Source organism: Alexandromys fortis, unplaced genomic scaffold, assembly GCF_014885135.2.
Source record: "Alexandromys fortis isolate MF-2015 unplaced genomic scaffold, M_Fortis_MF-2015_v1.1 scaffold_63, whole genome shotgun sequence".
NCBI lineage: Eukaryota > Metazoa > Chordata > Mammalia > Rodentia > Cricetidae > Alexandromys > Alexandromys fortis.
The window spans coordinates 8914677-8941411 of NW_026067953.1; the positions used below are offsets into that span (position 1 = coordinate 8914677).

The following is a 26735-nucleotide window of genomic DNA, read 5'->3' on the forward strand; positions in this document are numbered from 1 at the left end:
CCAGTGTTCTGTTCACCCACCTTATTCTTGCTAGAACTAAATATAAACGAGTCTGCGAGCTCCTCTAGAGCAAGGCACTACTCCACCAAGGTCTTAAGTATCACTTTCCACTCACCCCACCGTGCCAAACACTAGCTTCTGGTACCCTAAGAAGAGCCGCTCTCGTCACAACTTGAACAGGACCATGTTTCATTCTAAAAGGGCTGGCTCTAGCATCTCTTAGTAAAGCCTTACTATTTTTTCAGGATTCAGTTTAGGTCTCTCTTCTAGGAGACCCTTTGGGACTTTTCCCTTCCCCCAATGTCAGCGTCGTAGGATTGTATTCCTATACCCCTGTCCCCTACCCTCAGACACACACTGCGCACTAATCGTCCGATTTGGCCACTCAAAGTCCCCGTAGGCCCGGGGAGCTAAGCTAACAGGGGCTTGTCCGCATCAGCAGCTGGGCATCAGGGAAGACAGAGCAGCCCCCAAATAACCGGAAAGTTACTCTCACAGGTGCATGACAGCCCAACCCACCGTCCTCTCCCCACCTCTTCACTCTCATTGGCTTAGCCTGCCCGCGCCCATTCCCCGCCCCCAGCCCGCCTCCCGGTCGCCTGGGGACGCGGAGAGCTCTGCGCACGCGCCGAGAGGCGGGGCGCGCCCCTTGAGGGCGGGGCGCGGGCCGAGGGAGCCCGACCGGGGCGCGTCGTTGCGAGGCAGTTGTGTCCTACGGCGCGCGCAGCCCCCCGGGCGGGGGCGGGGCCGTGGCGGCCGCTGAGGCGGCTCCCTGCTATGGTCCCGCCCCCTCCGTGCGCCCCGCCCCCTCCACCCACCCCGCCCCCTCGGCGCGCTGCTCTCGGGCTCCCGCCGCGCTCGATCTCTCGCCGCCCGCGGCCTCTCGCTCCGCTCGCCCGCGGCCGAGAGCGGGACCAAAGAGTCCTTCTGGTGGGCGGCGCGGGGCTGCGCGCGTCCAGCATCCCGGGGCCGCTCGGGCCGGCCGGCGAGGGAGCTCCCCTCGGCGGTCCATGCATCCGCCGCCGCCCGCCGCCGGCGTCGCGATGGATTTCGGGCAGAACAGCCTGTTCGGCTACATGGAGGACCTGCAGGAACTCACCATCATCGAGAGGCCGGTCCGCCGGAGCCTCAAGGTGCGCAGGGCCGAGAGACGCTTCCCTCAGGGCGGTCCGCCCGACCCGGCGGCATCCGACGGCCCCGGTCGCCGTGTCACCGCAGCCGCTTTAGAGCCTCACTCTCCGCCGCAGCCAAGGGTCGGCCTGTCCCTGTCCCCTTGACTGAAGCCTGCCCCTTCCCCTGACTGAAGCCAGCCCCTCACTCTGACTGGAGCTAGCCCTGTCTCCTCACTGAGGCTAGCCCCTTCCCCGGACTGGAATCAGCGGGGTCCCTAGACTGCGGCCAGTTCTGTCTCGGAACTGAAATCAGCACTGTCCCCTGACAGGAACCAGCCCGTCCCCCGACTCGGTCCCTCGACTGCGGCCAGCCTGCGCCCCACCCGGCTCAGGCCTCTCCCGCGAACGGCCAAGCCGCTGTTCTTGTAGCCAGCCTCGGTGTGTCCCTCATCCGCAGCCGGCTTCTCTCTGGGTCCGTGTTCCCAGGTTCTGGACTCTGGCCCACTTTTCGGGTTCACACAGCCCTACCTCGCTCGGTCTCTCAACCGGACATCCCAGGTCCCATCCATTCACGGTCCTCACCCCGACCTCTTCTTACAATCAAGCTTGGGTCTCCTGGTGCCCAGGGCGGCATGGCCTCCCTTCACCTCTCGAAGACAGGCACCCTTCCCAGAGTTGTCCTGGTTTAGGGTTTCAAAGCCTCTCCCATCCAGAGGCACCATGCATCCCTTTCCTCCCAGCCCCTCCAGGACTGTAGGTGGGACCCTGCTCCCCAGCCCCCTTGAGGGAGTCAACCTTTATTTGTCCACCCCCCATTAGCTCCCCCACCCCTCAAAGTCATCTCCCCAGCCTTCTGAGACGCCAACCCTCATCCTTACAGACGGTAAACCTAGTTTCGGGACCCTTTCCCTCCTCATCTGGCCAGTCCCTCATAGTTCTCTTGAACCTCTGATTTCCTTTCAGGCTGAGTCTCTTGGGCTCCCAACCGAGCTCCAAAGCTTGTCCTTTTCGATGCCATTCAACTCGCAGTCTATAACCCCCCCCCCCAAACATTCCCTGGTGTGGAAAAATGCTTTAGTCTTGGAGGATTCTGTTGGAGATAAAAATATGTGAATATATGTATCCGTGTCCACATGTGGTATATATGCATATGAAGTTGTTTCCAGCGAGGTCCTGGACTCTGCAAGTTAGAGTAAAAACAGTCCCTGCGCCCAATCCCCTACTGGAGACCTTGGTGTTTGCTATAAAGTAGAGGAATCATCAGACTCTGAATGAGTTGTCGTTGCTATAACTGAAACCTTTTCATCAATAGGGTCTTTGAGGGTCTTTGGGAGGCAAGAGGGACCAATGTTTGCACATCTAATTTGCATATTATACTTGACAGACACCAGAAGAAATAGAAAGATTGACCGTTGATGAAGACCTCAGTGATATTGACAGGGCTGTTTATCTGCTCAGGTATGTCTCAGTCTTTCTGTCAGATTGCCGCTCTTTGCCTGTGGGGCAAACAAGCACTCTTTCTGAAATGTCATGTTTCAATTGTCGATGGTGTTCAGATTTACTCTCCCACTTGAACAAAGTACTTTTTTTGCATGCATCATAATTATGTTGTGAATTAGGTTAGGCTTGGGCTTATGAATTTGAGAACTGAAATCAAATAACATATCTAATTTAAAGAACATTGCCTGGAGGAGGAAAAGCAGAACAGCTAATGGTTTGAATTGAATCACATCCTTTTAAAATTACTTTCCAACTTTTGCTCATGCAGGAGTCAGTTAGGATAGATAAGATTTAAGGGTATCCAGTGATTAATTTTAAAGCTCATTGTAGAGAATGAATATTACATGCTATTTCTTATATAGAAAAATTCACAAATACAGATTTGTGCTCAGGATATATTTATATTAGTTTTGCAGTATGGGTTTACATTCCACAAGCGTTTCTTTTTTTAAAAAAAATTAAATTGAATCTGGTCTCATTTAAGTTTCAGACCATCTCAAGGCTCTACAGAATAGCTTCAGACAAATGGTTATGTTGTATTATGTATGTGTCAGATGATTCTACATTATATCAAACACAAAGGTCTCCAGTCCCGTGCTGGGGGTGGAGGGCAGGGAGCGGGGACTGTTCTTATTCTTCTAACGTATAGACTTCGGGACCTTACTTGAATCAACTTCATATGCATATATGAACATACTAATACAAATGTTCAGAATCGTTTAAAAGGTAAATATATTGATGAAAAGTCTTCAGAAATAGAAATGTCCTAGGCATTTTGTATATATTTAAAATTATTTTTATCTATTATGTATTTTTTTCCTTTTGGTAAATTAGTCTTCATTTTTGCTGTTGGGAATCAGATTTTGAAAACTGGTGTTACCTCCTACAATGTCTGTTCTCCTTGTTTCCTTTGCTTACGTCTACTTTACTAGCTTCAAGTGCTGACCAGCTTCTTATTCTGTTCTTGATTATAGACGATGGATCACATTTCCAGTCCCATCATGTTTATTGAATGAGTATATAAGAATTTCCTTTTCTAAGATTCTTCCTCCTCCTCTTCCTCAGACTCCGGGCCTTGCCCAGTGAAGCAAACTGTTCACCACTGATCTGTATCCTAGCCTCTCTCTAGGATTTTTCTTAATTATTATTTATCTCCTGGTGGCACCTTGAGTTTCTGTTCTTGCTATTTATCAATATACCTACCATTCAGACCCTGTTGATTATGGTCTTCAATGAATATAACAAACAAAAACCAAGCCAAACAGATAGACAGGCAGACAGACAGACTAGCACAAGGAAGCAAGCAAAGTGAAGGGGAGCTTGGTGGCCACATTTGTAATCCCAGTGTTTGGGACTGATGCAGGAGAATTGCTGAGAGTTCAAGGACAGCCTTGGCTACATAGGGAATACCAGGGCAGCCAGTGCTTCATAGTGAGACCTTTCCTGTCCATTGCCTTTCACCATGATTCTTCTGCACATGACTAAACAGTTGAAGAATATTGGATACATTTCTCTTGATATGCAGCAGCTAATGATTGCAAATAAGTCCTGCTTATTCCTGTGGCATACTTTTCTTTTAGTGTAAACCCTTACTTATAATCAGGAAACAGAGAGTTGTACAGATGCCTCACTCTAGATGTCATTGATAAACCTGTTTTTTAAGTTTGTTTTTTACTTTTCTTTTACTGTTGATTAGAGAACTAAGTTGTCTTCCTTCCTTCCTTCCTTCCTTCCTTCCTTCCTTCCTTCCTTCCTTCCTTCCTTCCTTCCATTCTTTTTTTCTTTTCTTCCCTCCCTCCTCCTCCCTTCCCCTCCCCTCCCCTCTCCTCCCCTCCCATTCCCTCCTTTCCTTTTCAGATATCGAACATAAATTTCCCTTATGGACTCTCATAAAGGCCTTATGAGACAGATATACCTCATACCTCTTTTCAAAGAAGAGAGTTTAAAAAGAGATCATCTGTCTCCTTTAGTTTCTTATGGATAGGGGAACCCTAGTTTGCTTATGTGTGGGTTCTTTTGTATTACTACCCTCTTACCACCTCCTGGGGGCAGGAGTGTTTGGGAAAAGTGGGGTTTCTCTAGAGGGATTAAGGCAGGATTACCTGAAGGGTTCTTTCTTCCCCAGGACTCAGGAGGGAACAGGGTTGTTTTACAGATGTATTCAAACTGTTTCTGTTAAAGCTTGCTTTCTTATCTGCTCTCTTGAAGTGAGCTTTCTATTTTAAATAATTTATTCTCTTAAAAAATTGTCTGAATATTCTAGAACCTAATTAGGAACTTCAGTCTTTTCCCTCTGTAGATGATTTTCAGGTTTAATTTTGAGTGCTTCACTATTCCTAGTATTGGATTTGTGTATTTACTTGTGTGTTATATTTGCTTCTTTGGTTCTCTTATTGTGTATTTAAACTCTGGGACTCATTTAAAATATTTATTTATTTTTGTATATGGGTGTTTTGCCTGTATGTCTGTGCTCCACATGTAGTCAGTGCCTGAAAAAGGCATTGGATCTGATGGAACTGGAGCCTCTATCCTGTGAAAGAACAGCCAATAATTATTAACAAAATTAATAAATTTATATAAAATAAATTAATAAAACAAATTAACCACTTAGCCATCTCTTCACCGACCCCCATTCTTGAAATATTAATAATACTGAATTAGAATGTGTAAGCATCAGTAGGCGAAGCTTTACATTTATGGAGGTTCTCATAGCATTTAAATTGAATCCAGCATCTATTAACAGACAAATTCATTGTTTACTTCGAAAGTGTGACAGGCCAGTTATCATTGCCATTTTAACAGAAAGTTTAGAACATTACGATGCTTGAAGATTTAGCACAGATGATTTTGTGGTTTTGCATAAATATGATGCTGATAGACCCATCTGTGGCATTTAGAACCGAAGCAAAACAACTTCCCAATAGTCACAGCTTGTATCTTAGTCAAACTCAGAGCACAGCATCTTTTTCCAGTTCTCTCTCTTCTGTGTGATTTTGGCATGTATTTTAGGAATGTACTCAAAATATGTGAATAGTTTTATTAGAGAAGAGTCTAAGTATGCATACTGTATTTTCATTAAGTAATTTTTCAAATTGTTTCCTAGATAATCTTAGACCTTTAAGGCATTTAAAATCCTTGGTAAGTGTGACTCCTTTGGCTGTACATTGTATATCCTGTTTGTTACTCACTTTTTTTTTTCTAAGACAGGGTTTCTCTGTGTAGTCCTGGCTGTCCTGAAACTTGTTCTTTAGACCAGGCTGGCCTCAAACGCACAGAGATTCACCTGCCTCTGCCTCCTGAGTGCTGGGATTAAAGGCGTGCGCCACCACTGCCTGATTTGTCTTTTGAGAGATACAAGTACTAAAACAATAGGGAAGATGAGAGAAGCTTTAATGTTGGGGAAGGCCTCCTGGTGCTAGATTGCAGATGGACCTTGGGATGTTAATTAGACAGGTCTGACAAGGAATATTCTGGAATGAGGAAAGGCAGAGTGAAGGGTGACCACATGGATCCAAGTGACACTGAAAAAATTAACATTACTGCTCCAAAAGGTTCAGATCTGACTAGAAACAGCCTAAATGTTCATTTGCTGATGAACACATCAACGAAATGTGGTACAATAGTTCTCCTTTACCGAAGATTTTGCTTTCTGTGGTTTGTTATTCACCCACAATTACTATTAGAAGACTCTGAATGGAAAATTCCGGAAATAAAAAAATTCATAAATTATAAATAGCATGCCATTTCTGCAAAAATGAAAAACATTCTTCTTGCAATGTCTTGCAATATAGTACTCTGTAAGCCGGGTGGTGGTGGCGCACGCCTTTAATCCCAGCACATCGGGAGGCAGAGGCAGGCGGATCTCTGTGAGTTCGAGACCAGCCTGGTCTACAAGAGCTAGTTCCAGGACAGGCTCCAAAACCACAGAGAAACCCTGTCTCGAAAATATATATATAGTATTCCTTATTTAGTAATGGCCAAAACATTGGGCTAGTAGGGCTGGCAATTTGGATATGCCAGAAAGAAGCTATGAAGTGCTTCCTTTACATGAGAAACTGAACTTCTAAATGGGGGGGGGAACAACTGTATACTAAGATTGCTAAAACAAATGGTAGAAAAGATAGTTATGAGCCGGGCAGTGGTGGCGCACGCCTTTAATCCCAGCACTCCGGAGGTAGAGGCAGGCGGATCTCTGTGAGTTCAAGTCCAGCCTGGTCTACAAGAGCTAGTTCAAGGACAGGCACCAAAGCCACAGAGAAACCCTATCTTGAAAAACAAAAAACAGAAAAAAAATCAAACAAAAAAGATCGTTATGTAAAAATAATAAGGAAAAAGACATTTCTGCTTATTTTGCTGCTGTCTAATCTCAAACTACAAAAGTTATGGCCATATATATACTTGACAAAAATGGAAAATGTGTTAAATATCAGGACTTGGTACTCTGCAGGTTCAGCATCCAGTAGGAGGCCCTGAAACAAATGGCCTGTAGTCAAGCGAGAACTACTATATGCCTCCACAATAGAACACTATTTACCAACAAAAAGGGATGTAATAATGATGCTCTATCACCCGGAAAACAGATTCAGGTTCCAAGGCCATATCATGTACCATTTCATTTATAGAATACCAGAATAAGCAGGTCCACAGGGACAGGAAACAGATTAGTAAGTAGCTTTGAAAAGTTGAAAGGATCCAGAAGTAAGATGTAGCTACAAGCTTCAAGGGAGATGAGAATGTTCTAAAATTGACAGTAGTGTTAGCTGCACAGTTCTGTGAATACATGAAAACCACTAATTGTTCACTTCAAAAGAAAACCATATGGAATGTGAAACACACTTTAGAAAAGCCATTTTAAAAAGTGAGAAAGAGCCAGGCAGTGGTGGTGCATGCTTTTAATCCCATTACTTGGGAGGCTAGTTTCAGGACAGGATCTAAAACGACAGTGAAACCCTGTGTTGAAAAATAAAAACAAAGACAAATATTCTTTTATGCTCCTTAACTTGTATGCCTTTTCTTTACCAGATTTCACACTTTTTGAAGGACAAGTCATGTTCTCTTTTTAATTCTTTCTTGTTCTTTTTGTGATCTGAATATATCTTTTTGTTTGTTTGTTTTTGAGACAGGGTTTCTCTTTGTAACATCCTTCACTGCCCTGGAACTTGCTTTGTAGACCAGGGTGGCTTTGAACTCACAGAGATCCACCTGTCTCTGTCTCCCGAGTCCTGGAATTAAAGGTGTATGGCACCATGCCCACACAATAAAGTATATTTAAGATGGTCAAAACCCCAGAGGAATTAAGCAACTTGTGGTATGTGTGTGTGTGTTTGTGTATGTGTGCACAAGCATGTATCGTGGGCAGTGGAATCAGGCTATATTCTTTTCTATTATTCATTGCTTTTGTGACTATAGGAAAGTTACTAAAGTTTTGGAGATTGATTTTTTTTTCATTTACAAAGTGAAAATATCCCTATTTCCCAAAAATGTGAACTGTGTGGAGCACTTAGCACACAGTGGGTGCCCAGTTAATTCTAGACTTCAGTCTCTTTTCTGCTTTCCCTGCTTCTCCATCTCTTAGAGCTTAGCATACATTTCAAAGTCATAAAGAGAATACTGCTATTATTTTTTCCTGCCAATAATTTAATAAAGTATAAGTAAAATTATCGACTGCAGTTTGCAACAGATCACTGTTAGCTTCCTTTGCTGAGTGGGATTGGCTTGCAGATGTATAGCTATATTGCAAATGATGCCCCATCTTAGCAATACGCTACTGATATTTTGCGTTGAATGTGTTCACTAGATAGTGAACCTAACCCATATTTATATGTTGCTTACTTTTAAAGCCACTTGAAAGTATTTTCTACTTTGTACTGTGAGTTTTTAAACATTTTGTACTCTGGCAGTGAAGGAGGTTCAGGGGCAATGAACACAGGGCAGTAAATTATGGTTCCCACTAAGAGCTCCACCTCACTCTGTAAGGTGGTAGCCAGGGATAGTACCAATGAGTAGCTTTCTGTCATCTAGGTTTTGATTCCTATCTTACAGAATACCTATTCCTCTTAAGTAAAAATTTGTATGGAAAACCTTACTGGATGCCTATGTTTTAAAGAGCTTCTATTTCCTTACATGTCTTTGCTTTTTCTTTATTGTTATGATTGCTAGTTTTGAGGTCTTCTGCTTTCAGTGTTGTTTTAGTCGTTTATGGTGAGGTTCTGTTCTGTCTACTCTTTAAATACTTAAGGTGAAATTAATGAATTTAGAATCTCATTTAAAGAGGGATGTGTGTGTGTTATCTTCTAAAGAAAACTTTGAATTACACAGAAATGTTCAAAGGTCATAAATATGTAACTTGTTTAACTTTCATAAATGAACACAGCTAAGGAACTATCATCCTTAAGACATATTACATTAAGACATCCAACTATCTATTTGATTGACCCAGTAGCCTCCCACAGACTCATTCCTTTCCCTCCAGCTTCTTTATAGGAACCACAATCTGTTTTTTGTTTGTTTTTGTATGTGTGTCTAGTCTCTTTTGCTCAACATTACAGAGAGGTTTATCCATATTGTTGCAAAAAGCAATAGGTAGTTTGTTTTCGTTGCTGTATGATATTCTTGTAGGAATGTATCACAACTTATAATGCCAATGATGGATGTCTACCTTGCTTCTAGTTTGGGGCTTTTATGCATAATGCTGCTATAAGCATTATATATAAGTCTGAGGTAAATAGATATATTTCTTTTAGTTATCTTTTCTAGAAATAGAGTAATTGGTTATAGCATACTCCTATGTCCAAACTTGAAGAACTGTCTGATGATTTCTGAAGTGCTTTTATCAGCTTCTAATTCTGTCAACAGTGCATAAGTGGTCCCACTGATATATTTTTAGGAAACAAAGCAACAAACTTCCTAGCCCACCAGAGATAACTGTCATCTCAGTTAAAAGCTTTTGTGTGTTTCTGTCCTTTGTCTTGACTTTCTTATGTCTGTTAGCTTCTCTTCTTTCCCACAGGAGAATTTCTGTACACTTTCACAACTGGTACTTACTTTGTCTCGGCTGTGCTTAGAAGACTCTTGGTTACATGAGTAATGAGATGTTTTATGTTTTTTTTTTTATTTTTATTTTTTTCCCTGAAAGTACCACCCTTGTCCTGGTGCTTTTAATGAGCCCCAGAAGTCCTTTTTTTTTTTTAAAAAAAAAAAAAAAACTTCTGAGGGACATCCTCTGTGAAATTGATGTCCAACTGACTTACCCTTTTACATAGAAGTTCCAGTACTCCTTTTATTTGTTGTTTGTATTAAGAGACAGTTATAGATACAGCTCAGCTACGTGTCTTCCATCATAACAAATAGCAAATGACTTTAGTTCTTGGCAAACTGTGAAGTCCCTGTTCTGGAGTTCTAGGTCTCTGAATAGTAAAAGGCTTGGGGATGATGCCCATCTCTTTTTCCTTGTCTTCTGTTCTGAGGACAACTGCAGGAGGTATCTGCTTTCTTTTCCCCTCGTACTGAAGCTGCAGGAAGCTCTCTCTGTGAATCAGAAGGCAGAGCAGCCTCATGGGATCTGCAGGATAAGCTTCAAAATAAAAGGTGAACTATTTTCATCATTGTAAAGTGACCCATATAAAGTCCTTGGAGAGGTTTGGAGTTTAATATCAAGAAACTGTTATGAGAAAGCTAGGCAAGTTTTCATCTTGTAAGTACAGTTATCTGACTACTTACTAAAATGTTTAGAAATTTCTATAAGAAACTATTATAGAATTATTTAAAATAAATGATTATATACATTTGAATACAATATAAGCCAAGTCATGTAGCTACAATAATGTAGCTATAATAAACATAAGTAAGTTTTACATGCATGTATATTTTTACAAATAGCTAATCCATACATACTTTGGGGATGAAGTTAAGGATTGAATTTTATCCTAAAGAATACATAATGGGCTCCCAGTAAACATTTAGAATTGTATTCCTTAGCTTGCAGCCTTAGTTGAAGTTAACAGTAGTTTCTTAGTGTTTACATCAAGAATTAGTGTTTATTATACAAGTGATAAAAGTCATACCTGTCTTCAAGTTGGGACTAAATGAAGGCCATGAAACCATTGAACAAACTCTATTGATCATTTAAATCTGTACATTTTTGGACATGGACATTTAATTTGTATAGTATCTTTCATGGGTCATGTTGGCCATCAGAAGTAGGAGGCAAGGAGAAATGATGAGGCTTAGTTTCTCATAGTCCCTATTTCTGCCATTTCCTCATAAGACTCTAGTCTTATGATAATTACATCAGAATTGCTAAATATCTTATGCCCTTCTTGATAACATGCCTCATAATTTAATCTTCCTTCCAATCAGAAATGTTAATAATGGAAGAGAGTTGTAGTGCAGCTAGAGGTTACTTTATAATGACTCTTATGAATTTAAATTGAAGTATACCAAATATTTATCAAGCATGTACATGCTAGGCTTTTCCTGATAAATAAATGGGTGTGCACTAACAAATAATTGTATTCAAGGAAGTCATTGTTTAGCAGGCAAATGAATTTTATGAATTTTCAATGGCATAGAAGTCATTCCTAATTATTCACAAGTATTTTTTATCATTGAGAGTTAGTCATATGTGGATACTGAGGCTTATTCACTTACTTTATTAGACCTTGGGTAAATTCTGTCTCTTCTCTGAACCCAAGCCTTGCCTAATCTAAGTAGGAATATTAATACCTACTTGTAGGATAGGCAAAAGGATTAGAGGGAATGAATGTAGTTTGATACAGAGTTGTGTCATGGAGGTTTCTGCCCTGCCCAGTCCTGCAGCTCTTCAGTCCCAAAGAAACACAGAGGTCTACATTAATTATGAACTGATTGGCCTATTAGCCCAGGATTCTTATTAACTAATTCTTACATCTTAAATTAGCCCATAATTCTTGTCTGTGTTAGCCATGTGTCTTGGTACCTTTTATCAGTGAGGTGTTCTCATCTTGCTTCCTACAGAGGTTTCTGCCCTACCAGGTCCTGCAGCTGTTCAGTCCTAAAGAAACCACAGAGGTCTACATTAATTATAAACTGATTGGCCTGTTATCTCAGGCTTCCTTATTAACTAACTCTTTTTTTTAAAATGTTTATTTATTTATTATGTATACAATATTCTGTGTGTATGTCTGCAGGCCAGAAGAGGGCACCAGACCCCATTACAGATGGTTGTGAGCCACCATGTGGTTGCTGGGAATTGAGCTCAGGACCTTTGGAAGAGCAGGCAATGCTCTTAACTTCTGAGCTATCTCTCCAGCCCTTAACTAACTCTTACATCTTATATTAACCCATAATTCTTTTTTTTTTTTTTTGGTTTTTCGAGACAGTTTCTCTGTGGTTTTGGAGCCTGTCCTGGAACTAGCTCTTGTATGCTAGCCATGTGGCTTGGTACCTCCTATCAGCATGGCATTCTCATCTTGCTTCCTCTGCGTCTGGGTGACAACAACAGACTCAGCCTTTTCTCTTCCCAGAAAACTTCTGCTCTTGTTGCCCTGCTTATACTTCCTGCCTGGCTACTGGCCAATCAGCGTTTTATTAAATCACTACGATATAAGTGACAGGGTCCAAGACCATTGTCCCACAGAAGAGTTGTGTGGTCAGCAAAAGGTGATTTTTACTGTTCCTTTAAATTACCTGTTTTCAGGGTACAACATTTTTTACTTTTGTTACAGAGGAAAATTTCTGTGCAGAAACTTTGTGTGGTCAGTTTTCTAGGCTATGATATCCGACCCCTCCTAAAATGTTATGCAAATAGCTTTATTGAGTATACGTCAAATAAATAAATTAAGCATACAGTTTAATGATTTTGAAAAACAGATACCTCATCTGACCAGCATTTCAGTCAACATATAGAACATTTGCACTAGTATCCTTTTGCATTTAATTTTTCTCCTGACCCTAAGCAACCACTCATGTTTTTTTGTGACTGTTGGTTAGCTTTATTTGTTCTAGAATGTAGACATGTGTCTTCATATCTCTTGGATAAGTGCTTTAGATATAATACAATGAGTCATCTGTCAAGGATTTTTTTTCATTTTTATAGCTTTGAGATACACTTGACATCCAGTAAGCTATATCTGGTGAGAATTTACATGTGTACTTATCTGTGAAACTATATGAATAGGTAACAAATAAATTAGTCATCCCAGAAAGTTATTTTGTATTCTTTTGTCATGATTTTTACATCTCCTAGTTCTTCCTCCACTCAGGACAATTGTTGATCTGTTTTCTATTGTTGTAGATTAGTTGTCAATTTGAGGGATTCTATGGACATGAATAATGAAGATTATCTACTCTTTGTCCAGCTTCCTTTATTTAGTATAATTTCGTTGAAATTCATAATTTTATGGTAGTGAGACATTTTGTTTATCCGCCATTCATCAGTTGATGAACATTTGGGTAGTTTGGGGGGAATTTTTGTAGTTTTTGAGTATTAAAAAACAAGTGACTATAAACATTAATTTACAAATCTTTGTGTGAGCTGGCTATGGTAGCACATACTGTGATCCTACAATGTGGGAGCTAAAACCAGGAGGATCAGTAGTTCAAGGACAGTCTCAGCTACATAATGAGTTTGAGGTTAACCTGAGATACATGAGACCATGTTTCATTTGTCCTTGCTCACTGTTTAAACACCAGAAGTAGAGTGGCTGGGTTGTATGCAGGGTCTATTATTACACTTTTATGAAATAGCTAAACTGCTATTTTTTGGCAGCCTGTGTGAACAATCTCCTTAGTTTTAAGCCAAGGTAATGCAGATGTAATGATGTTCCATAATAGCTATAATTTGGATTTCACAGTGGCCAGTGGAGGTCATGTGTGTTAATGGAGCAGCCATAAGCAGTCTTTTTGATGATGTGTCTGTTTGAATCTTTGCTCATTGTTAGATATCCTTTCCAAGTGTTTTCTTCCAGCTGTTTGCTTGCCTCTTAATTCTCTTAGGTGTATCTTTTGAAAAGTAAAATCTTTTAAATTTGTTGAGACATAGTTTATTGATGTTTTTCTTTATAGTTAGTATTTCTGTGTCTTGTTTAGGAGACATTTGCCTAACAGATCACCAAGATCTTTCCCCCTTTTTAAAAAAAGAAATGTTAAGAATTTGTTTTTTTTCTGTTTTAGATCTATGCTCTTCATTTTAAGCTAAATATTCTAAATGTTACAAGTATTAGTTGTAAATGCTAAAAGGATTAGAGTTAATGTTTCTTCAGTATGGCTTTAGTGAGGGCCAGTTTGCTTTTCTAAAGACAGGTATTTGGGTTCTGTTTCTGTCACCTAAGCTCTTCAGTTGCTATGTTTCCTGGTTCAGGTGTTCAAAGTGATGACTGAGCCTGATTAAGACTGAGTCTAAGATAAGGAGATTGGACATCAGTTTCATATTCCAACCACTAGGTGGTGCCTGCGGAGTGAAACTGATAAAGTGGGTAGGGAAAAGCTTGTGAGGCCTCAACCCTACATGAAGAACTATAGGCAACTGAGGAAAGCTGGGAGCAGGAGAGGTGATTTTCCTCACGGAAGAACACAGCAATGGGTTGTCTAGTGTCAAATTGTGTGTGAGTTAATTGATAAGTTAATTAGATTGATTCTGGCATCCACTCAACAATGTGTATGTTTCTCAAAGCATCCTGATGGCCGTGTGTGTGTGTGTGTGTGTGTGTGTGTGTGTGTGTGTGTGTGTATGTAAGTTGTCAGTTTACTTATAAGAGGTAAGACCTCACTATATTCTATATCTTGATCGTACACAAATTTTGTCAGTTATGCCTCAGTTAATCTTAAAATCCCCCTTTTTATAGGTTACTTAGGATATTGGTACTTCATATGATATTAAGAGAAATGGTAAACTTGCCTAAAATAGTTATTTTACTATGAGGAACATCAAGAAGAAAATTGACTTTTTTCTTGAGGAAAACATGCAGGTGTGAAGTGAAGAGTTCTATAGGAAGTCGTGGAAGATCGTAGAGGATCAGTAGGTAATTGTTTTAATCAGAGTCTTGCTTTGTGGAAATTATGCTTTCACACTGACAGTTGGATGACTTTGAACGAGTTTCATAGTTGCTTTCTTTACTGTCACAAAGTGAAGGCCATGAGAGAGGTTATTTGCCTTTCTAAATTCCTGTCTAACTCCCACATTCTATTATGTCCTGTTGTTTCTTGTTCTTCATGTCACAGATAACTGGTTGAAGGTCTCTCTGTTCTTTTGGGGGTAGAAATCACAAGCAGGCAAGAGAAGTAGCTTCCATAGTGTTGATAATCCTGAGCTCTTGAGTGCCAGAGGCTTACAGACCAGGCTTTCAAATCAAAGAGCCTGTTTGAAAGCTATACAGCCTTGAAAACTAAGGACTCATGGCTCCATGCTTTCTAGGCCAGAGACTTACTTACAGCTTGGTGCTCAGGTCAGTGGTTTATTGTTGGGGCTGTGAATGCCTGTGGCTCCTTGCACTCAGCAGCTAGTTTTGCAGCCCTTGAACTTGGGTGTTGGTGCTTCTTAACCCTGAGCAGCCCGATAGACCCACTTTCAGCAACTCTGGCTGCATCCTCCCCTACGTGGTCTTTCTTATTCTGCTGTCCTTTATTGTCACATTCCTTAGTCTGTACTCCCTGCCACTCTCTGGAACTCTGAAGACATCTTCTAACTGCTGAATAAATAGAGTGGCCTGGGTTCTTTTGAATGTTATTTTGTAGCAGGTTTTAGTTGCTGCTTCAGGATGCTTGGTATTGAAAGCCCAAGGGTTCATCTATTCTTGGTATTCTCAGCTCAGTCTGCTCCACCTGTAGTAAAAACCCCAAATAGGCAATAGAAGTCCACTTGGGAGAAACCTTTATTGGTACCTAGTGTTGCTACACAAGGGGCAGTGCACCAGAGAGAAGCCACTGGAACAGGCCTGAAAAGAGTACAAAACAGCATGTTTATATAGCCATATGGGCATGACATGCTTGTGAACAGCCTGTCACCAATCACAGCCTTACTTCACAGTGCCTGGCTTCTAGTACCAATAGCATACTTTATATATACACAATAAGCGCCATCACAGGCCTTTTGATGAGACAATGAGGAGGTGCTTCTTTTCCCATCTTAAGTGAGATTAACTGCAGAGTATATGACATCAATCACCCAGTTCACTGAGGATTATTGTCACTGCACATTGGAGTGGTTGTTCCCGAGCAAAGCCTCCTGAAACAGAAGTCAGGACTTATGTTCCTGACAGTTGGAGTGGAGTTTCCTCAGAACAATCATAGAGTGTTCAAAGTAGCCAACTGCTGTGATGACAGTTTAGCATATTGCCAAAGAAAGGACTTCTTAAAAACATTCCTTTACTTATTTTTCATATGTGTGCATGTATGCATGTACACGTCATAGCACACATGTGGCAGTCAGAGGTCTACTTCTGAGAATGGGTTTCTCTTTCTCCTTTGTGGGTCCTGGGGCTTGAACTTAGTTTATCAGGTTTGGCGCTAAATACTTTAGCTTGCAGAGCCATAAAACTGACCAGGAAGGGACTTGTTTATTGATAGCTTTAGGCAATCAGGCACAAGGTTTTGCAAGCTGTCAATCAAGTGGCTGCCAGACTCATCCCAATAGGTTTTGACCATTTAAAAAAAAATCAGAGGGCCTGAAGAGATGGCCAAGAGGTTACTTACTGCTTTGGTAGAGGACCCTGGTTTGATTCCTAGCATCTACATGGTGGCTCACAATTGTCTGTAACTCCAGTTCCAGGGTATCCAGTGCCCTTTTCTGGCACTGCACACCTGTATGTGAACATGCATACATACAGGGAAAACATTCATATACATAAAAATAAAAATAAATAAATATTAAATAAACACCAAAAGATACTTTACAATAATGACTGCATAAACTGACTTTCTTTTAAAAAGTTGGCCTATGTTGATTTTACCAAGAGTTCTGTACATGGCTAGAATGCACTTTGATATTTCCCTATTACTTTTTCTTATTTTCCCCACTGCCTGTCAGTGCATGTTCCTAATAGTCTCATTTTTATTTTCAGGTTTCCCATCTCCTGGATTATATGAGAAAAAACATGCAGTACCTGTCTTTGTGGGACTGTTTTAATTCACTAGCATGATGATTTCTAGTTCCATTTTCCTGCAAATAGAATAATTTCATCTTTCTTTATGGGTTGGTATATATATCACAAAATGACGTATACAATGAATCTTCATCCATTTATTCATTGAGGGGCACTTAGACTGAGTTCATAACTTGGGTATTGTTAGTAGTGTATCCTTAATTATGGGTTTGCTGGTCTCTACAGTAGCTGTCTTTGATTCTTTTAGGTTTATACACAGCAAAGGGAATTCACATTCCTCACAGTACCTAAAAAGGCCCAACCCCCAGCTCAAAGCCTGGGTGAGGGGTTGGGTAGGGAGAAGGAGTCCTTGTTCCACAAAGCCTTTCCAGACTGGCTTAGTTGGCTCAAGATCTTCTAAGTGTTATAATTGATTTGTTTGTATTGCATTTTTTCTAACTCAGTTCCTTATTTACCAGCATATCTGTCAGCTGATGCCAGGAACTATTATGTGTTATTTGGACTCTGTGTGGGTCATATGATTCACTCTGGATTTTAGTCATCATCTCCATGATATCACTTCCAAATCTGGAGTTTAGGTAGCTGTCCCTGACCTTTTCCCCATGAAATTCAGGCCAAGATACTTTGCTGGCCCTCTGGTGTTGTAGTTCCACAATGTGTCTCCTCTAGAATGTCTTGCTGGCCTTCCAGATGTGAAATTGAATTAGTCACTTTTTGGTCTAAATGTGTTTACTTGTTATTAAAGCCTGACTTTCCTTTTATGTCAATTTTTCTCTTCATTTTCCCATCAGTACTCTAAGTACCCAGTCACTAATTGCTACCTGACAAAATCTAGTCTAGGCATAAAGCATTATTAGGTTGTGCTAGAGAATTGAGACCAGTACCTGGTAGCCAGCATTTCTGAATAAGTGCTTCCTTCAAGACTGATCCCATCAGTCCATTTGTCTTCTATAGTTCAATAACTGAGTTTTGTCCTTTCCTGCGGAAGTTACTTATCACCTCTTTTTTTATAGGTGCCAGACTTCAGGTCTCTGCCTTCCAAAGGTTGCTTGTCTTGTTACTTCCCTTCTGAGCTTTTCTCTTATATTTTCTTGCTTGATCTATCTCTCCTGTTATGCCATAACATATCAAAAATACGTCTTAGAAACATTTTTAAAAGATTTTCTTAAAATAAAGCAAACCTAAACTTATCTTAAAAAACCTAACAGGGAAGAGCTTCTAGACACCTTTGCATTTTGCATACCTTCAAACTTTCAGCACCCAACCTCAGGAGCAAAAGCAGACCTTCAACACATCCCATTTACTGTGCAAAGTACTACAGAACTATGGTCTTCATTATTATACTTTTCTGCCTGTATCCTCACCAGTAGGAATACATTTTAAGTTGTGATTGGCTATATACAAGTGCATGTTTGTGTGTGTGCTTATTAGTATATGTATTTATAATGAAAATTTAATAGTAATTATTTTATGTCTATGTCTAATAAAACATCAATGTTAACACCAAAATAATCTTAATATGGAATTATAAAATGGGAAAAATCAAAGCAAATTACATAAAATTAAGATTTAATGATACCTGAGGTGTTCTTGTATTTTATAAGTTAATCCATTCCAGGTAAGTGGAGGTTTTGTTCTCTGTAAGTGTTGTGAGGTGTGAGGAGAGGGAAACTTAAGCTAATTCTGTGATGTGAATTTGAGAGTCAGAGGGCTGTTTTGTGTCTCTGGTAAAAAGGTGGCTGGAAAACCAACTCCGTTTTAGGTAGCTGGAGGTCATTCCACAGCCAGTTATCTTTTTGACTTGATGATGCGTTTAATAAAGTTGAGGACTGTGGCTCTTTACAACTAGTACAAACCCCTGCTGATAGCAGAGGGCACATAGCAGGAATCATCAGTAAAATAAATTTTATAGTACTGATATCAAATAAACCATCTGACAACCTTTGTGGCAATATCAACTGAGATTCTGTTTTTGGTGGAATTGGGGATCAAACCCAGTTGTGTGTGCTAGGCAAGTCCTCTCCCATTGAGTTAATCCTCATCCCAGAGAACTTCTTTTAAAAAGATTGACTGGTAATCTGATTCTTGTAATAGGATTGTGATCTGAAGGGAGGCACAGCCATAGATTATGGACTTAGAAATTGTAGGTTGAAATCTTGCCTGTAATCTTTACTAGCTCATAACTTTGAGTGCACTACTTTCATTCCTTGCATCTCAGTTTACACAATTATAAGCTATAACTATATATATATATGTATATATATATATTTAATGTAAAGACTAGTAAGATACTTAGGGATAGCATTTTGCCTCATTTTGTAAGCAGGGCCTGCAGTGTATTCTTGCTTTAGTTACATTAAAATAGATATGTTGATTTTTTTTGTGATACTAAGCATGGTGATTATAAACAGGTTTGATGGTTCTCTGACTTTATAAATCTTTTAAGGCATCGTTTTGAAGATTTAATGTTGGTTTTGATGAATAAAGAAATAAGTAACTATATAAAGCTTAGTTTTTGTTATGATATCAAAGCAAGGTCTGTTTAGCACCCAGTTCCTCATAAATTCAAACACATTGTCCCAGTAATTTCTGTGTGATCTTAAGTGAGAACTCCTAGGAAGGGCTCCTTGGCTGTCTATGAGCTAAGGTCATAAACCCTGCACTTAGTCAAATAGTAGTAGCAAGCAGAGTTCTCAGATATAGTAGTGACTGTGTTATCCCATCTTTTGTGGGTAGCATCTACTTCACTTCTTTCTTTACTGACTGGTTTAGGATTAAGTAAACTATGTAGGAAAAAGGGAACATTATGCTATATAGTATATATTCTTATCATGGGAATCTGTCTTCTTTTTGAATTGTGAGCTTTTAGAGTAGGGTACTAGACTAATGACAATATTTTAAGAATATAAATTCATTGTAATTGCTGGGGATCAAATCCAGATTTCCTCATATGCTAGGCAAACATTCTGCTATTAAGCTACATACCTATCTTGACCTATTGTAACTTTGTGGGATTGGACAAGAATTTTATGAACTAGAACAGGTAACCTCATTTTCAGAGAGTAGAGATAATGAATTTTCCCTCCCTCCTTCCTCCCCCTGCTCCTCCTTTTTTCCTTCCTTCCTTTCTTGATAGAGTCTTGCTATGTAGCCCAGGCTTCCCTTGAACTTCTATCTTTCTCATTCTCTCTGCTGCTTGATATTATAGGTATGTGTCACCATACTCTGCCCTTCCCCCTCAGACAGACAGACACACAAATACTCAAATCAGCCTTCCTTCCTTCCGTCCTTCCTTCCTTCCTTCCTTCCTTCCGTCCTTCCTTCCTTCCTTCCTTGGTTGTCTCAAACTGATTATCACTTTTTGTATCTTTCCACAGTAGGGCACATAGCCTAGCTTAGGAGCAAGAGTGGAGTGAATGAAGTGGAAGGAGAAGTTTGAGCTTGGTTGTACGTTATTAGTTATTTTTCTTTTGTTGTGGCTGTGACAAAACACCTGGTAGAAATGACTCAGTGAAGAAGATTTGTTTTGACTCATGGTACAGTGGGATGGTGGTGAAGGTAGAATAGTGGGTGGCTTCATTTTTTGGTCGAGAGAATTGTGACATGCTACACCATGGTAGTAGATTTGAGCAGAGGTAGCTAGACCTGAACCCTTGATGGCTGTAACCCTTAAAGACTGGCCTCTAGTGTTCTCCTAAGTGTTCTGAGGTCTCACCGAATAGTACCCCCATCTGGGGACCAGGGGTCCCAACATGAGTTTGTACGTATCCACACATCCAGCTATAGCAAAGGCTGTGTAATGTAGTGATTGGAAGCATAGGTTTTGAGTTGTGCAGACTGATAGCTTTGGAACCTTTATCTTCCTAAAGAGGAAATAGAATGTAGCCTGTGATAGTATCTATCCACTTACTAAGATAATTGTGAGAATTAGCTTACGTGAAAGTAAGTCAGGTGTTTATTAGCACACCACCTGGTATGTAGTATAGATATACGGTGTATATATCACAAGATATAGTATATATCACAAGATATAGTATACACAGTATAGATATACTGTGTATATATCACAAGATATAACAGACACTATTTTATCTTGTTATGGGGGGAGAAGCAAAGAAATAACGTTTTTGGTGAACATGTAACTGATGTAGTAGTGAGGACAGGGTTGACACAGAAGAAAGAAAACTAGCATGTTAATATTAGAAACTAGAGAATCCAGAGCTGAGGAGTTAGGATTGTGATGAGTGTGAAACTGGTCTTAACCATGAAAAAATGCAAAGTCAAGGTTCTAGCCAGCAAGCGAGATCAGAGTTTAAGCTTCTGGACATGGTAATAAGATCCAGCTTTTGACAACAGGAGTGGAATGCGGATATGAAGTAGAGATAAATAACTATTTGCTCTGTGCCTTGTGCCAGGTATGGGAGTGTATAAGATCTGGCCAAAATACCCTTGACTAGAAGAGGTTGCCCGAAACTGCCCTTTGGTCACTTAGTCACCTGAATGGTGTTTACTATCACAGCAGAGGGAGTGGCAACAGTCACAATCAAACTTTATTGTGGTAACAAATGCTTGAATTTTTATTGGCTTAATGTATCACTGAAGAGGCTTTTAAAATAGGTGCATCTCCCAAGGGAAAGCAAATAATTAGTAGCACTAATTTAGAGTTTGAAAGATAGCTGTCCTACATCCATTTATTTAGTCTTATATTTTTCCCTCTTCACTTTTTAACCTCTAGTGTACAGCTTAGATGATTAACCCAGTTCTTTTCAGTGTTAGAGAAATGGCTTGCTGACGGGCTTTAGAGTGAATTGTTTGAATCCTTTTTGTTTCTTAGTGAGTATCCTAAAAATAAGCATGCCCTAAACACTAGGGCAGAGGGAAGCCATGGGGCAGCCCATGAATGTTCTGCATGCATCACTTTCAACAGAAAACTGGAGGCTTTGAAGTCTTGAAAACTTAATTTTTTAAACAAAAAGAGTAAGATTAATTAGATAATTATTTAAAGATATATATGCTGCATTAAGTAAATGATTTTACACTGACACCTCTATATTGTTCTGGGTCCCTTCCACTAAGTGATGGTAGTGCAGATATGAATTAATTGCACACACTTGTTATGTTTACCCTGTCACCAAAGTTAGCAAATGCTAATCACAGGCTCATAGCCTTAAGAAATTCTAGTTCAGCACTCTAATTTAGCAACCAAGCCTACTGTTCTCTGTGTCTCTTTTGTCCTATTGGCAACCATTTTCAGATTGTTCCTCATACTTTTCTTCTAATGCGTATTTACGCAGAGGCTCTTAGTTAGGGTTACTGTGCTGAAACACTCTGACCAAAGCAACCTGGGGAGGAAAGGGTTAATTCAGCTTACAAGAACTCAAGCAGGGCAGGAACCTGGAAGGAAGAACTGAAGCAGAGGCTTTGAGGGGTGTTAACTACTGGCTTGCTTCTTGTGGCTTGCTCGGCCTACCACCCGCCCAGGGAAGACACCACCCACAATGCACTGGTCCCTCCTCCCTCAATCACTGATTAAAATGCCATTGCTGGTGGGAGTGCAAACTGGTACAGCCAATTTAGAAATCAGTATGGCGAGTTCTCAGAAAATTAGGAAACAACTTACCTCAACATCCAAAGGATGCTCAATCATACCACAAGGACATGTGCTTAACTATGTTCATAGCAGCATTATTTGTAATAGCCAGTACCTGGAAATAACCTAAATGCCCCTCGATCGAAGAATGGATAAAGAAAATGTGGTATATTTACACAATGGAGTACTACACAGTGGGAAAAAATAATAACATCTTGAAATTTGCAGGCAAATGGATGGATCTAGAAAACATCATTTTGAGTGAGGTAACCCAGTCCTAGAAAGACAATTATCACATGTACTCACTCATAAGTGGCTTTTAGACATAAAGCAAAGAAAAAATAGCCTGCCATTCACAATCCCAGATAACTTAGACAGAAAAGAAGATCCTAAGAGGGACATACATGGATGTAATCTACATGGAAAGTAGAAAAAGACAAGATTTCTTGAGTAAATTGGGAGCATGGGGATTAAAGAAGAGGGTAGAAGGGGAGGGGTAAGAGGAGGGGGTGGAGAAAAATATATAGCTCAATAAAAACAATTAAATAAATAAAAATGTATACAGAAAAAAAGAAAAGAAAATGCCCCATAGACTTGCCTACTGCCCAGTCTTATGGAGGCATCATCTCAATTGAGGTTCCTCTCTGATGACTATAGCTTGTATCAAGTTGACTTAAAACTAGTTAGGACACATTTATGCTGCTTTTGTTTCTATCCCTATCACAACATCAGTATTGGGAGGATGGATGAAGGAAGTGAGCACGTGTGTTTGACAGGCTGCTTCATTTGTGCAAACTGCTGCTGTGATTGTGGCTGGTTCCACTCATTCTGCATCTGTGGTGACTCTGTAGGCTCTTTCTACATTTATGTCCTACTTTGCATTTTATTGTTGTGAGAAGCACCATAGCCAAAAGCAACTTGAAAGGAAAAAGTTATTTAATTTTATAGCTTATAGTCCACCTTGAAGGGAAGTCAGGGCAGGAACATGGAGGCAGAGACTGAAGCAGTGGTCACAGAGGATCACTGCTTCCTGGCTTGCTTCTCCCAGTTTCTTCAACCTGCCCAGGCGTGGCTCCTTCCCAGTGAGCTTGGCCCTCTCATATCAATCAAGAAAATGTCTCACAAGTTGCTTACAGGCAGCCTGATGGAGGATATTTTCTTATTTGAAGATACCTTTTCAAGACAACTTTTGTTGCATCAAGTTGACAAAAAAATCAATCAATATACTTTTTAAAATTATTTTTTCATTATTAAAAATTATCTAGAATGGTGGCTCCCAAAATGCATGGCCCAGACCACAGCAGCAGTATCACTGGGTACCTGTGAGAAATCAAGTCCTTAGGCCTCAGTGAGACCTATGAACCTAGAGGATCTGGGATTTGACTTAGTATTATCAAGTGCTCTGCTGATCTCAAACATGCTGTTTGAGAGCCACTTCTCTAGTGTGTCGTACTTCCCAGCTTGAAGTTAGCACCTGTGTATTTCTGCTAAACTGAACATGTAGTCAAAAATAGGAAATAACCATTTTAGCTAAGCAGTTATCTAACACTGCTGTTCACGTTATTTAGCTAATAGTTCCTTTGCCTAAACCAGAGTTTCCTGGATTTTTGTTGTTGTTGGGAAATGGATGTTCTTCATTGTCGGGAGCTGTCCTACACACTGTAGGATATTTAGCAGCATCCTGGGCTCTACCTGCTGAGTAACAGTATATTGTAAATGGACCCCAAACCGGGGTAGGAAGGAAAGGAGGAGTTCACTGACCTGTTCCCTATTAACTGATGATGCCCACTATGTTATCCATAATACCCTTTTCTCTTCCTGTCAGGAGAAGAGCCAGGTATTAATTGATTATAGAAATTTAGTTTTTGTGTTTGTCAGCAATTATGAGAATTATGGTTTAGGTCGATTTTCTTTTTTTCCTGTTTATATCCTAGGTATAGTAAGCAGTGTCAGCCTCTGAAGCATCACTGCTTTGTTAATATCATATTGCTATCAAAATCAATGGCAGTGTGATTTTCTGTTGTTAAGTAACTTGTTCATTTTATTTGGATTCCCAAATAATTTTTATTTTTTTAAAGTTCAACTGTTTATGTAAGTGGTGGTTGTACTGTATTGATTTCTTGGGAATATGGTATGCTCTTTCATTTTTTTAATTTTAGAAAAAAATAATTTTAAAATTTATATGTGTGGGTGTTTCATCTGTGTGTGTATGTGTCTGTACACTACATGTGTCTTTGGTGTCTGTGGAGGTCAGAAGAGGGTATCTGATCCCCTGGAACTGGATTTGCAGATGAAAAAGAGCTACCATGTAGGTTGTGGGAATCTTACCTGGGTCCTCTGCAAGAGCAGCAAGTGCTGTTAACTAATAAGCCATCTTTGCAACTCTTAATTAAAAATTTTAAATATTTACTTAAGTTTTTTTGACCATGGCATGTATGTGGAAGCCAGAGGACAACTTTGTGGAGTTAGTTTTCTCCTTTTTACCTATATATAGGTTCCAGGAATTGAACTTAGGTTGTCAGACTTAGAGGCAAGTGCATTTACCTGCTGAGCCATTTTGCCAGCCTTTCAAAAACACATTTTCTTTGACCATTTCATACACGTATATAGTGTACTCTGGTTGCTCGCCCTCTCCTCCTGCCACCCTCCCTTCTTCATACAAATGTCATCCATATTCATGACTGTAGCACAAATAGTAAAAATCCAGAGACAGATATTGGGGTTCAACCAGAAAAGCAAATCAGCCAAGCCACTAGAGAAGTCTTACCTCTACCAAGATTGGGTGATCATAGACTAAGCAACTAAGCAGCCAGAGCCCCTCTCTCTCCTCCAAACTGTATTCCCTCTAGTGCTGGGATTAAAGGTGTAAAACTTTCTAGTATTGGGATTAAAGATGTGAGGTGCCACCAGCTGGATTTGTTTCTGCATTGATCTTGTTTAGCTCAGGATGGCCTTGATTTTACAGAGATCCCATCTGCCTCTGTCTCCCAAATCCTTGGATTAAAAGTGTGTGCCACCATTGCCTGACTTGTAGTGACAAGCTTTATTTATGAAAACAGAAATAAAATATCACTATATTTTTCCTTTTTATCTAAAATTAGAAGTATATAACTAATATAAGAAAAACTATATACAATAAATATAATAGCAGTATACAGTATATACAGGCATACAGGCAATAAGTACATTAACAACGTCTAGTCCATTTGCTTTTGACAAATTCAGAGAAAGTACTCAATATCGATCCTATCTTGTTGAGTCCAAAGTCTTGTACCTTTACTTTCTATCAGAATTTGCTTTCTGCATCTAGTAAACAAGGAAAACTATAACTAGTTTTCAATCCTCTCAGAGACCCAAGAAGGAAATAATATTAACTGAATAGCGAGCAAGCAATTTTCAAAAACTGTGAGAAATGACAAAAATAGCTGACTTCCTGGACTCTCACCCAAAGTTCCTATGCAATGTTGGGGTATGCATCTTCAGCCTACAGGCCTAGCATATCTGACAGACTTTTTTGTGAAGCAGGATATTGGGAAGGGCAGTCCCTTCTTGTCTTGAGAATGTTTGGTGTCACTTTCTTTTGTGTCCTGCTTGTTCTATTAGGACAGCATACTGTCAGCAGTCAAAGCAAGGATATTTTCTTGCTCCATGGCTTACTTTTGCCACAAAGAAAGTAAACTTCTTGTGGAGTTTCTTCAATGCCTTTATCTTCTCTGAAGTAGAATGGTACTGCCGGGGACAGACCTGCCTCATTGTCATAAAAAGAACCTAGGTTATTTTAGCATCTTAAATACTATGTTTTCTAGATCTCTAAAGTGTTTGAAGATGTATCTAAAATATATCTTTGACCTTGAAAACATACCTAATGAAGTAGAATGGTACTTCCAGGGGCAGACATGCTTCATTGTCATAAAAAGAACCTAAGTTATGTAGAAGGAGCTGCAGACTGCTTCCCACCGCCTGGCTCCCAGCTAGCTTTACCCAAAATAATTACACGGAAACTGTATTCTTTTAAACACTGCTTGGCCCATTAGCTCTAGCCTCTTACTGGCTAAGTCTCATGTCTTGATCAACCCATTTCTAATAATCTGTGTAGCACCACGAGGTGGTGGCTTACCAGGAAGGATCTTAACCTGTGTCCATCTTGGAGAGGAGAGCTATATCGTTTGCCTCATTGCCTTCTTCCCAGCATTCTGTTCGGTCTACTCCACCTATCTAAATTCTGCCCTATCAGGCCAAGCAGTTTTCTTTATTAATTAACCAATGAAAGCACAGATAGATAGAAGACCCACCTACATCAAAGTTATTTTAACATCTTAAATGCTATGTTCTCTAGATGTCTGAAGTATTTGAAGATATATCTAAAATATATCTTTGACCTTGAAAACATAACTAATGTGACTATAAGTTTGATTATAATAGGTGGCTAATTACTAACCTGCACTCCCTTATTAT

At 40.0% G+C, this 26735-nt stretch overlaps 1 protein-coding gene across 1 annotated transcript in view; it reads left to right on the forward strand.

Moving 5' to 3' along the window:
• Nucleotides 1-723: 723 nt before the first annotated feature.
• Nucleotides 724-26735, forward strand: part of Ppp4r4 (protein phosphatase 4 regulatory subunit 4) — a 97101-nt gene continuing 71089 nt past the window's right edge. The window contains exons 1-2 of the mRNA XM_050151537.1: nt 724-1133; nt 2497-2570. Coding sequence (XP_050007494.1) covers nt 1011-1133; nt 2497-2570 — 197 coding nt within the window. The 5' untranslated portion in view covers nt 724-1010. The remainder of the gene's footprint in view (nt 1134-2496; nt 2571-26735) is intronic.